The following is a 13,149-nucleotide window of genomic DNA, read 5'->3' as shown; positions in this document are numbered from 1 at the left end:
CGACCGGCACGGGGCTGGGAGGGTCAATGGGAGGGAATCACACTGGGAATCACACAGAGCCACCGGCCCGGGGCTGGGAGGGTCGCTGGCAGGGAAGCAGCCCCGGGACCCGGCGCCCCGCCTGGCAGCGCCGCTCGCGGCGGCGGAACGGGAGCGTCGGTGCGGGACGGGCCGCACGCACGGCCGCCGCCGCGGGGGGAGAGGGACGGAGCCGGAACAGGCAGACACCACCTGCTGCTGCTCCTGCGGGAACAGCCCTGCTCCCTGCAGCCGCTGCGTTGGCAGCTCCGCTCCCCGCCAGCCCGGCGCTCCGAAGCCGGCCCCGCACTCACCTTCATGGTCGGGGGCGCCGTCAGCGGGGGGGACAGCGGCCGCTCCGGGACGGCCACATCCGTGCTGTTCAGCAGCTCCTGCTTCCTGGAAAACCAAACACAGGCAGGTCAGCTCCCCCCGCCCCAGCCAGCGCACCAGGCAGGAGATAAGGGTTATCTCCCTTGGCAAAGCCGGGGTTGTGCAGCTGCCTGTACAGTAATATCTGGAATCTGAGCAAAAACCCAGCAGACAGTGTGAGGAGGTGATAAAAGCCATCAGAAGAGCCCGTGCCCAGGGTGGGCTGCGAGTCCCCAGGTGTAGTGCTGGTGGTGCAGGGACAGCAGGGCCGTTCCTATGACAGGAGCCAGCCATCCCCACCTGGGCAGGACCTGCGGCTGAGCAGCCCTGTGGCAGTAAAGGAGGCTCAGGGACACCCAGGGACACCCCAGCACGGGAGGGACACAGCTGAGGGCCCCAACACAGCACCTGGCACCCGATTTGGAAGTACCAAGAGCATCATGAAGATGCAAGACCACAGGAAAGCAGAAAGCAGCCCCTGTGCCACGGAGCTGTCAAGACAGCCCCCCAAAAGTTCCCTAAGCTTTGGGAAAGTAAAGCCTCAGCCCTCCCCTGAACAAGATTCCCATCCCCGTCGCCCGGCGGTTCCCGGGCAGGCAGCCACGCCATCGCACAGCGGCACTGCCAGATGCTCCTCCGGGAGTCAGAAAATCTGAGATTTAATTTAGTTTCCTCTCGTCCCTGCCAGGTTAGTCCTGCAGAAACCGGGCCAAAATGTCCAACTGTTTATCTCTCGGTAACGAGGTTTGGTTCCCATGGCAGCGCGCCCCGGGATGCTCCACGCGGCGCCGGCACCGATTCCGCCGGGCTCTCCAGCACAGCTCCTGCTGCAGGAACACCCCCTGAAACACCTGCCCTCCCCACGGCCCAGCACCCCGGGCTGCCCTCCCAGGCCCCGGGACTCGTGACAGCGGGTGACAAACGCCTGCTGGTCATGGGTGCCTGCAGCCCCTCCTCAGCAGCCACGGAGGGGCTGGGGAATGAGCTGGGGAGGCAGCAGGGATGCTGGGGAGGCAAAGTGGGACCAGCAGCACCATCCTACTCACAGCCAGGGGAGTCATGGCCCCACCTGGGCTGTGCCAGCAACACGGGCTTAGCCAGAGGCACTGGGGGCAATACCCACTGCATTGTGCCCAAATGTGAATCCAGACCAAGAACTGGTGTTTCACATTACATTAAATCAAAGTAAATCTTCTTTCTCTCTTTTTCATATCAGAGCAGGTTAAACTTACATTATTACACCTCAGTTGAGTTCCTGGTATCTTCTAGTTTTTCAGTGCAAGAAATTAAGTGAAGCAATGTGGGGCAATAGCAGAATTCCCATCCTGCCCACCCATACTGTTTATCAAGCTCCTTCCCTCTCTGCTCTCCACAACCTCACCCTGTCTCTGCTGCTGAAAAATGCCGAGATGACAGATTTTCCTTGTTTGCTCTTTGACTTTCTAGGACACTAAAGCACAGCCTGATCTGGAGCAAACCACTCATCCTCTGCTCTCCTTGTTTTGAACCCTGAGCTCTGCCTGATTGCACTCAGCTGCACAGTGGCCTCAAAGGCATAAAACAGATACGACTTTGAAAAGATTAAAGTTACAGGGATACGCACAAATAATTTGATTTGATTTGGGATTTGTAGTGGGTTGCCATAGCATCATATTCTAAGTATTATAAAATCACCCAACTTAACAACATGTTCCTCTGTCACATGCTGGCTGCTTCTTTGGGGCCAAAGTGCTGGAACTGCTCCTGCAGTTCCGGGAGAGCAAAACAAGCCCATCCCCAACGACTGCTTGGAACGGGCCTCTGCGCTGAGAATCTGTTATGGTAAAGTCCAACCACAGACGCCGATGATTCAGCCCGCCATCAGCGCCATCAGCGCTGGGGTCAAGGGCCGGCGCCCGTTTCCCAAACTGATTGCCCTCAGGGGATGGTAAATGAACCAGGGGAAGGTTAGCACGCCTTTGTCAGTGCACTGGGGCTCACAGCAGCCCCGCTCAGTGACCCGGTCCCCAGATGGCACTGAGGGCGCCTCTCTGCACAGCCTGAAACACAGCAGGGGTGGCAGGTGCCCACCCCAGCGAGGATGGGCGTTGGGGACCTCCCTTTGCCTCTCCCTGGCACCACAGGAGAGGCACAGCCCCAGCATGGACAGCCAAAGGGCACAGCGCTGTGTGCTCTCCCTAAGGGGGCACCTGGCAGCTGCCAGGGGGCTCTGCCCGCCCCTGATGCCCCCGTGTCCACCCTGGCCAGGGCCACGGCCAGGCACCAGCGCACAGGAAGGGCCAGGAGCCGGCGGCCGGACACCAGCCTCTCCAGAAGGAAACGTGGGCATCACTTCTGTAATTATTTCTTTGTTTTTCTCATTAGGCAAATTAAGAGACAAGGAAAAAGAGAGAATTAGAATCCTGCATTCTTAGTAAATCTAATTAAGGAAATACCTTAATGCGGTTATGGCAGGGCCGACTGCAGGGTTTCCGAACGGAATCTGAGATCACCCCAGCCATTCTGGCCCCCAGGACTGTGCTGGGGACCTGTTGTCAGCTCTAGGGAGGCAAAGCCCACCTGCCAAGGGCTGCTCTCCTGGCTTCTTCCAGAGGGAGAAAATGGGGATTTCCCCCCCTTGTTGGGGGGAAACCACGGACACCGGTGAGTTTCCAGCACAGCAAGGGCAAGTGAGGTCTTGCTCTTTAAAGCATCCCTGATCACAGTCCTAAAGCACCTTCAAATTAATATCCTGTATTTAGTAAACCCCACTGACATACTGAAATTCTGATTAATAAGTGCTGCTCAGCACAGAGCCAAGGCTGCCTGGACCCCTGGCGTGTTCCCATCCAGTCCCTGACTCAGGGTGCTCACTTCTCTCATGCTCTCTCAAGTCAAAGCCTAATGAAAAAACCCCAGTGCCTCCCACCTCCTCATTGTGTCCATCTGATTTGTTTCCCAGACAGGCTCTAAATCAACACAGAACCTTTAGATAAACCCCAGGTGGGGAGGGGAGATGCCAGCATATTACCTGACATGGTGAATACTCCACATGTGCTTGGCTCTACTCTGTCAGGATGTGCAAATGGGATGGGAGCAGCCCAGGTTACCCGTATGCCTGTGCTTAATTCCACAGATCAAACCTGGCCTAAGGAGGTACCAAACTCCTGCAGCAACAAGTCCTGCCTGTCAGATGCCTCATCCTTGAGAAGGTCAGCAATGACTCTCCTGTAAATTAACAGCCTCTATTTTTGGACTCATAATTTTTTATCCTTGATGGGCATCACCTTGCCAGCTGCTTCCTTTTTAGTTTATTTCATATTGCATGCCTGATCTCCTAAGTTTCCAGAGGGGATGTGCTTCCCTATCACTTTCCATCCTGCCCCTAGCCAGGCTCGGCCCTGCCCACAGCGGGCAGTGGGGCACAGGCTGCTCGTCCCCCCTCTGGGGGACTCCTCTCATGCCCCACACAGCTGGGACTGACCCCTGGCTCCCGGGACACGAGCACCTGCTGACACACCAGGCGGAGCAGCACGGCCAGGGGCCCTTGCCAGCTGCTCACAAATTGCAGAAGAAAACAAAAAAAAAAAAAAAACACCCAAAAAAACCTGTGGGTTTTTGCATCACAGACAAGGGCACCTTGCTGTGAGTTTACACCTGGAAATCTGCAGTGAGTGCCTGAATGAAGAACCTTGCCCTGACTTTGAGCAGCTCTCCACCCAATCCCAGGATGCCAGGCAGGCAAGATCTCGCTGCATCATCACTCATCCCACGGAGGACATCAGCAGAGGACATGCACTGCTGCAGGCTCCCACTGATGTCAGACAGTTGTGGGGCTCCAGAATCCCCCCCAGGCATGGGGTGCAGCCCAAGCACTCGCTGCTGCAGAGCTGCAGGACCCTTGGGCAGAGCCCCTGCTATGGAACATCTTCCCTAGAAACTCATTTACCTTGTTATGTCCTGGCTCAGCTTAGCCCTATTCAGCAGCGTTGCCTTCTCACATCAAAGCCTGAGAGTCAGCAAAAAAAAAGTGCAGCATTTTCTCATCTACATTTCTTGCAATAAATTACATCTTTGCAAACTGCCAGCCTGCACCTGCACACACGCAGTGTCCCCAGCACTCTGTCCTCAGCCCTGCTCAGAGAAAGGTGACATTTAACTGCCACTGGGGTTGGCTTTAATTGCCCCTCCAAACAGCAAATAAACTTTGTTGAACAGTTCAGGGCACTGTGTGCCTGAGCAGGCAGGATGCCAGCTGCCTGCCCGGCCATGGGGTCCCTGCTGCAGCACACATTGCCCGTCCTGCTGGGCAGGGGGAACAGCAAGGGGCTGACTCCTGCTTTGCCTGCACCTCTACAGACACTGGAATCTGCCCAGCTGGCCAAGGGCTTCTCACTGGGCTGGGCCAGGCCAGGCCAGGCCAGTGCGGCTCAAAATGCAAGTAATGGTGAAAAGAAGTTTTTATCTTTCACAAAATGTGCTGCCTGCTCTGCCTTGCAGGAACAGAGAAAGTGGCAATTTCCTGCAGATCTGGGTAAATCAGCCAAGGCACTTGCAGACATTTTCAGACCAGAAGGCTCGTCTGATCCTATTCCTGCCAAACCCGAGCCAGGAACCTTGGGCAGCCGTTTCTGAGCTGATTCAATAATTTGCAAATTGCAGAGAACAGCTCCCAGAAACCTGCGTCTCTAAACACCATGGCACTGCTGCCAAAGGGCTGTGAGAGGAGAATGCCCCACACCAGGGCACCCACCCACCAGCTCTCCCCTGTCAGAGGGCAGCCACCACAGAATCACCTCACTTGCATGTGGGACAGTTGGGAAAACTCATTTAGATATAAATACAGTTCCAAATCCCAGGTTCTCAGAGGAAAGGAGGAGCCCACAGCAGCAGCCACCCCCCAGACCTCCCTGCTCCTCCCCTCCAGCTCAGGTGTGCAGGGGAGGCACAGGTGAGAAGAGTGCAGGTGGAGGGGGCAGGTGAGCATCACCAGCTCTGCCAGGGGAGCCTGGTGTGCTGCACTGCACTTTGCTGGGCTGCTGACAAGGAGGGACATGGGCCACCACAGACTCTGCAGCTGCCACTGATCCTGCCAGGCTTGCATATGGCTCATGGAAAGCAAAATTCAATTGCAAATGCAGAACAAAGACTGAATGTAGGAGGGAAAAAAGCAAATAGGAGCAGGTGGAGGAACAGAGTCCCTTTTGACGATGTCGCTAGCAGTCCCTTCCTTTTCCTGCAGATTATGTCACTTTGATGGCCCTGGCAGCTTGCATAAGATGAAACAACCACCGTAAAGCACTGCTTGGATTCTTGCAATCACTCCCATGGAAGCTCCTCAGTCCATGGCAGACAGAAAAAACCTCCTCAGGGTCTTTTTCTCCCCCTGAGAAATCTGTGTGACTCTTGTTGCACTCAGTAAACCCTGCAGCAAGAGGCGCACTGAGACACTTTGTGCACAACATGATGCTGGGGGAAAAAAAGAAAAGGAAAACCAGGCTCAGACATCACGGGGCAGATTCCAGTGCAAGTTCAGAGCCAGGTTTTTTCTAAGCACTCCAGTGTCATGTTGAGCTCATTCATAAAAACCTCGTACCTGGGGGAAAGACAACTCTAAGGCAAAGTCTTCCTTGTGTCACCAGTAAAGCACTCCCTGCCCTTGAGGCAAATGCAGGATTGGCCAGTGAGTTTCAATGGATACAACATCCAGAGGATCATTTGGGTCCCCCCAGCGTCACTCTGCACTTGCACAGTCCCCACACATGTGAAGGCAGGAGGAGAGACCCCAGCCAGCCAGTCCCTCCCTAAACGCCAGCTGGTAGCTGGAGCCCATGGCCCAAGGGCAGAGCTATGGCCAGAACGGGCCTGGGCTAAACAGGACAAAACCCCAGGAGCAACAGCAGGGCAGGAACAGTCAAGCCCAGCAGGAGCCCCAGCACAGTCCCCACACCTTCATTCCAGCCCAGTACAGGGGACCCAGCCACGGCTCAGCTCAGGTGAGCAGACATTGCTGCTGCTCATTCAGGACCTGCACGCTGGCTTTTCCCAACTGTTCTGCTTCGATGATCTACCTAATAGCCCAGCAAGGGAGACAAAAATACCTCAAACCAGCAAGTGACACAGGAACTCCCCAGGAACACCAATGCTCAGTCTTTGGTGCATCACTGACATCCTGCTCTCCATGGCACCAGCTGTCCAAGCAAAGTCCCAATGCCAGCAGCACTGAAAAATGGGGTACAAGCCCTGCAATCCACAACTGATGGCAGACAAAAAGCTTCATCCTCAGTCACCTCACTCTGATTTTTCATGCTTATAGATTAGGGAGTGAGGGAATATTTTACAATAACGATTGCAAATAATCATTTCTTCACTCATTTTAGTTTGGTACAAAATCACGAATTGAACCAAGGAAAAGAAAGAAACAAAAAACCCCTCAGCCTGCAGCAGGGCCCATGTTGCTTCCACCCTGAAACAGAGGTACAGACACTGCGAGGTTCGGGTACATATTTCTGACTATTTTTAACGCCAAAGTTGCTGGAGCAGCAGAGTCCAGGAGGAGAAAGCTCCCTGCCCGGGCAGCCCGCACGGATCAGCGCGGGGTCAGTCTCCGAGGCCAGCAGCGGCTCCGTGCGGAGCGGGGGGAGCGGCGCCCGCGGAGCGCTGCGAGCAGGCCATTTCTACGGCACAAAGTTGGACACCAAGTCCAGCCCGTGGCTCGGCAATGAAAGATGAAACCGTGGGTCAGCTATTCCCGCCGCAGACAAAGCTGCGGAGCCGAGTCACGGCAGAACCGCCCGGAGCCCCCCGAGCACGGCGCTGCTCCTCTCGGTGCGGCGGCAGCGGGGCCTCACCTGCCCGGTGCGGGCCCGGCACGCCCGCACTGACCAGCGGGGCCGGAGCGCGGCTCCCGGCGCCCTCACACGGCGAGCGGGTCACCGTTACCGGCCCCTGCTGCCCGGCACCGCTCCGGCGCACGGCGCGCACCGCCAGCGGGTCACGGGTACCCCGGTGTCCGTTTCCAGCTCCCGGTACCGCCGCCGACACCCCACCCGGTAATTCCCTCCGCCGCCGGCCCCGCGTCCCCCGCAGCCCCCGGCTGTGCCCGGCCCACGGTACCGGGCGCTGCCCGCGGCGTCACCTTCTCTCGCTGCTCTGCCGGGAGCGGTGCAGGAGCCCGATCAGCACCACGGCCGCCCGCACCCCCGCGCGCCGGGACCGCGTCCTGCCGCCCGCCCGGGACATCGCCGCTGCCGCCGCCGCCGCCACCGAGCGCCGGCACCGGCGGGGGCGGCGGCGCGTCCACGGCCGCGACCGCCCCCGCCCCGCGCCGCCCCGCGCGCGCCCCGCGCCGCCGGTAACGAGCGCGGGGCCGGCACCGGAGCCCCGCGGGAGCCGCTGCGGAATGGCGGCAGCTCTGCCCCCTCCCTGCAGACCCCCGGACACCCCCGGGCCGGGCCGCGGGCGGGCGGGCGGGGCTCGGAGCGCGTCACGGGCCCGGGGAGCGGACGGTCGGCGGCACAGCCCGGGCGCCCCGGTACCGAGGCTTTCCCGGCTCTCCCGGCTGCCGCAGCCCGGGCTCCTCAAGGGGCGCAGCGCCAGCGCAGCCCCTTCAGCCCCCTCAGAGGGAGGACTCGCGCCTGCCCCACAGACGGGTCCTCACCGCAGCAAACCCCGCAGGAGCTCCCGGCTGGTCCCAGCCCGGCCCTGCCATCCATCCCTCTGCCATGGAGCATCCCTCCCTCCCTGCGGCACCGGGACAGCACGGGGCCTCCAGCCTGTCCCTCACACCGGGAGCTGACACACAGCTCACTCCAGGAAATGATTTCTTTCTTTTATTAAGTAAACTGTAAATTATCTACTTCTCACTTCAGCACCTTTCCCTGGAAGTCCTCGTTGCCATGGTGATAAAACACCCAGGTCCCTCTGCCCCCCTTATCTCACCTCTCTCCTCGGCCAGTTCAATTTTCACAGGAATTAGACACAGGACAAGCTACAGCTCTTTGAGCTACTTCCCAGCCTAAGGGATGGAGCACCATCCCCGCTGCCAGCAGGTGTGGGATCATTCAAGACAACATCCAGGTGCGGGATCATTCATGAGAGCACCCACCCAGCCCAGGACAGGACACGGGCGCCTGCCCAAACCTGCTGGCTCTCTGTACCCCCGCAGCCATTAGGAACAGTCAAACAATCCTCCTGCAGCTGGTCCAGCCCACTGCCCTGGGTGGGTGCACCCAGCCTGGCCTCGGAGCAGGGAGGGCAGGAGCTCCCTGGCAGTGGCACACAGGTGCAGGGACCCTGGGGCAGCTCCAAGTGCCACAGCCAGCTCAGGGTTTGGGGAGACCCTGCCACAAACAGCAATCTGTTGTGGGGCACACACGGGCTGCAGGCAAGCACATCCACCATCCATTCGAACAGGACCTGAGCAGCTCCCAGGGAAGGATGGCCAGAAAGGCCCCCTGCTCCCCACGCACAGAGCAGGAGCTGCCTGGAAACCCCCAGCTGGGGCAGTCAATCATTAACAATGCATGGGGCTCCCCTGGCAAAGCCTGTAATAAATGTGTTTGCTCAGGAGAAACAGCTTGCAGAGGCCGCAGAGCACATCTGGCAGGGAACAGCCGCTCCTGCTGCCTCAGCCCGCCTGTCACACTCCTGCTTCACCCACCGCCCTGCCTGTCACCCTCCTGTCTACCACCCTTAAGGAGATCAACACAACCTCAGCTCTGGCCTTCTCTATCTAAATGTTTCAGCAGAATCTCTAATCAGATGGATTCCCTAAATGCCACCATAACAAAACCCCTATCATTGCTGTAATCTCTTTCTGTATCCTACTGTAAGCCAGATAAAAGCAGGTGTGATGTTATTTCTGTTAGCGCACCACATGAATTCACCCCAGATGAACCAGACAGCATTTCAGTGTCACCACAGCACCCATCCCGACCTACACTGTGCACATGGAGCACTCCAGAGAGCCAAGACCCAAACTGAAACCCAGGATCAGTATTTCTGTGTTTCACCAGATCTCGAGGTCCCTGGGGAGAGAGGCAGCAGCAATTCCAGCAGACAAGTGTTGAGGTACCCACTTTCTCACAGGAAAAAGTCCAACTCATTCTCCAAAAATTCCAAAATGCATTTCTGTCTCCTCAGAACAACATCAGATGATGCCAAACTCTGAATGCTGGTGAGAATACATAAGTTGGTAAGAGGAATGAATCTTGCTAAACCCGGGTGCTACCTGTACTGCCAAGCCTTTCAATAAAGTCTTTGATGGATCAACAGATCTCTTCCTGCAGAAAATACCTGTCTGCTTTCCTCCAAGCTGAAGCTATCAGTCTGACAAATTCCTCAGGCACAGAAAAAAAAAAAATAGATCCTATTTCTGTGCCAAATTACACCAATTCTCAAATTCATTTCCAATTAATGGAGGGGGAGGGGGTTAATTTTAAATCTTTTAGCTCTCACATTAAACAGGCAGATTCAAATTTCATTGAGTCTCCCTCTCTGGAGACATTTTCCACATCTCTCCTCCCCTTTTCCAGACAAGCTAAGTATTAATCTCCTCTTGGTTTATGCTGAAGTGGCTTTGTATTGATTTTTAAAGATGTTCAATTCTGTCCTATTTGGAAATAGACAAACACTGAGCAGAAACTCAGGTTTCCTCTCCACCCAAACAGGGCCCAGCCCACAGTGGATAATGGCATCTGGACTCACTGCAGCTGACTTGTCATTTATAGAAGACAATAGATGGTGAGGGCTGGGGGTGGGCTGGGGGCTATGGGCTCACACATGAAAAGGAACCAGGACCTCCTGCCCCACAGGACATCACCTCTGGCTGAGCCAGGCCCTGCAGAGCCTGCCCTGTATTTCTTGGGTTCTGCCACCTGGGAGCTGCTCCAGGATGGACAGGGCAGGATGACAGGGATGCCTAGGAAGGCACACAGGGTGGCAGGACTGGTGCAGCTGAAAGCTCCTGCCCTGCCTGTCCTCCCCATGCCTCACCGTCTCCACTCCATCCAGCCTCCTGTTCCCGCAGCGATGCCACCAAGCATCCATCACATCCTATGTTTGCCATAGGAACGCCCTGTCAGGGCCAGCACCCCCAGAAGCTCTCCAGATGTCCCAAAGGACACCTCCTAAGAGAGAACGCTGCAGATCAAGACATTCCTTTAATGTCCATCCTTCCTTTAAAACAGCAGTATCACCCTGTCAGTGACTAAATTACCTCCAGGGTAAGCAGTTGCCCCTGTTTTTTGAAGGAATATATATCCCTTGAAAAATGCCCTGACACTTTTGCTCCAGACAAAGCAGTTTGTCAGTGAGCTAGGAAGCCTGAGGGGCTGGAGGAGGGAGGACAGGTCAGGACAGGTCAGGACAATTACACCCGGTGATTAACTCATCACCTGGCAGCCGTCTGGACACTGCTGGGAGAGAAGGACCTGAAAACGCCAGGCTGGGACAAGACTGAGCCTTTACCCCTAGGAGTACTGGATCTGCCATGAATAAATGACACTATCAATGTTATTATGAAGCCATTAATTTATGTCATAACTTTGGCTTTTGTACAGCTGCTGCTGTGAGATGAAGCCCCCCATAGGTGAGCAGCCCACCAGTCTGCCTCAGCCACCTGCAGAGGAGCCAGCCCCCTGCTCACACCTGAGCCCAGCTCTGGTGACTCAGGGCTTCTCGGGCCAGAGCTGTGGCACTGCCTCATCAGACAGTGCAGGACACGTCCCTGTCACCCTCCCTGCCTCCTTGGGCAGGGGATATTTCTGGTTCCCTTGCTCATGAGGGACAGTGCCAGAAATACTCGAGCTATGCCAGGCATTTGCCACAGCCGGGCTGGAGGCATGGCCAGCCCAGCCTGCCTGAGCTCAGAGGCTGAGGGGAGCCCAGAGACCTGCCCAGGCCCTGCCCCAACCCCCCGGGACCCTTCCCCACTGCCCAGGCGCTCGCCCAGAGCCCCTCTGGGCACTGCCTCCCACCAGAGCACAGCACCTGCTCTGCCCAGGTGGGAGAGCTGAGATGGGGCAGCTGCACCAGCACCGAGGACTGGCAGCCAGGGAGGAACAAAAGGAGACAATGCAACACAGTCTATACCCCAGAAATAGAAACTGCTTCCCTGCAAAGGAGCAGTCACATCCCAATTTCCCTGGCATGGCAGAAATGGATTTGGAAGCTTGCAAACGAGGGAGAAAGCGATTATAGTGTTTCAATTGGTGCTGCAGGAGGAGGATAAGAGGGCATCCACTTTTACAGAAGTATCACAAGAAATAGAGCTTTAGACTACATTACATCCAGCCCCAAGTAATCTGATTAGAAATTTATTTTATGGCTTCAGTTAGAAAGACATGAAGGCAATCCCAGGAAAGCACAGAGCCAGCTCTTCCATGCAGGCAGTGAGACAGAGCACAGTGAGCCCATCTCCCCAGAAATGGCGTGAGACAGGTGTGACACGCCACAGCCACCCTGACACCACATCAATTCTGAGATTGGATGGTGTGCCAAGGCGTGGGGCAGCCCCAACTCCCACCCCACACGTTGGCAAGGCCCCCCAGCACAGCAGTGCCCGAGCCCTGACGGTCCCTGTGCCCAGCACTGTGGCTCCTGTACAGAGGAGCAGAGCTCAAGTGCAAGAAAGGAGAAATTTACCCCTGAGCTCAAGGAGAAGCACACAGGGATGGGCTGGCCCTGTCCAGAGCCCATCCCTGTGACAAGTGCTCTCCACATCGACCTTCTGCCTGGGCTGTGGCCAAGCCGGGCCCAGGAGTGCCCATCTCCCCAGCACAATTTCCAGCCCTCCCAAGCAATAGGCAGAAAGAGTGGTCAAAGCCACAACAAAAGAACATGAAAGAACTCTCACTGCAGAAAGCAGCTGAGGCCAGGTGGGTCTTGTCCCCCTCCCCTGGGCAGAGGGGATGCTGAGGAGCACAGCTAAGGAAGGTGCTGGGAGCAGCTCCTCCTGGCACAGAGCCTCCAGAGCAGCCCAGTGAAGGCTCCTGGCTGCAGGTGTGCAGGGGACACTGAGCACCGTGTGTGACAGACACACTCAAACAGCTCCAGAGGGGGTAAGACCTGAGCCATAGCCAAGAACTTTAAGAAAGCCACGAAAGAACAGTGACCCAAGAGCAATCAGTGACAGGAGCCTGGAACACTGACCATGCCATCAACACATCAATGCACGAGTGGGTGGTTTTCTGAGACTCATTTATCAAGGAACAAAGCAAGCTGTGGGTACAAGGAGTCTCTTATACACCTCTCCCATCCATTGTGTGCCACTGGCTATGAACCAAACCCTATTCTGTAAGTGAGACAGCCCAAGTGAGTCACCTTTGGGCTCTTCCTGCCCAGCAGCCTGCCTGTGTGGTGGCAACTGGGGGCAGCATCAGCCACAGCACAGCTGACACAGAACGAGGTAGTCATGGCCATGACAGCAGCACAATTACATAGAAATTGTATTCCTGATAATTTGGGGTATTTCTCCCTGTGAACACAGGCCTCCTGAAGAGATGAGCTCCAAGATTTCAGCATCCAATTAAATTAGATCAAATCAGCAGAGGAAATTAGTCTTTACAGCATGAGCAGATCCTCTGAATTTTACTAGTAAATCAATGAGCTAAATGTCAGCATTGATCATTAACATCACTCATAAAGCCAGATTTGGAGGCACAGCCACTAACATGTGCCACTCGCCCAACACTTCCAGCACCCCCAGCACCCTGCTCAGCCCCAGCCCTGCCCGTGCAGAGCAAAGACCATCCCTGGAGCCTTTGTGCCAACCAGTCA

The 13,149-nt window shown here is 56.3% G+C and overlaps 1 protein-coding gene across 9 annotated transcripts in view; it reads right to left on the bottom strand.

Moving 5' to 3' along the window:
* RAP1GAP2 (RAP1 GTPase activating protein 2) overlaps positions 1 to 13,149 on the bottom strand; it is a 51,281-nt gene that overhangs the window by 17,631 nt on the left and 20,501 nt on the right. For 7 of the 9 annotated variants that reach the window (XR_009275567.1, XR_009275568.1, XM_058817994.1 and 4 more), the window contains one exon: positions 333 to 417. Coding sequence is in view for 7 of the 9 variants with exons in the window: in XM_058817994.1 (XP_058673977.1) it covers positions 333 to 417 (85 nt within the window). In the remaining 2 variants the exon portion in view is untranslated. Of the gene's footprint in view, positions 1 to 332; positions 418 to 7,507; positions 7,612 to 13,149 lie in introns of those variants that run through there. The other 2 variants (XM_058817988.1, XM_058817989.1) reach the window with 1 other exon arrangement.

The sequence above is a fragment of the Ammospiza caudacuta genome, chromosome 20 (genome assembly GCF_027887145.1).
Source record: "Ammospiza caudacuta isolate bAmmCau1 chromosome 20, bAmmCau1.pri, whole genome shotgun sequence".
Taxonomy (NCBI): domain Eukaryota; kingdom Metazoa; phylum Chordata; class Aves; order Passeriformes; family Passerellidae; genus Ammospiza; species Ammospiza caudacuta.
Note: the sequence above shows the minus strand (reverse complement) of the source record. Positions and strands in the feature narration are given on the sequence as shown.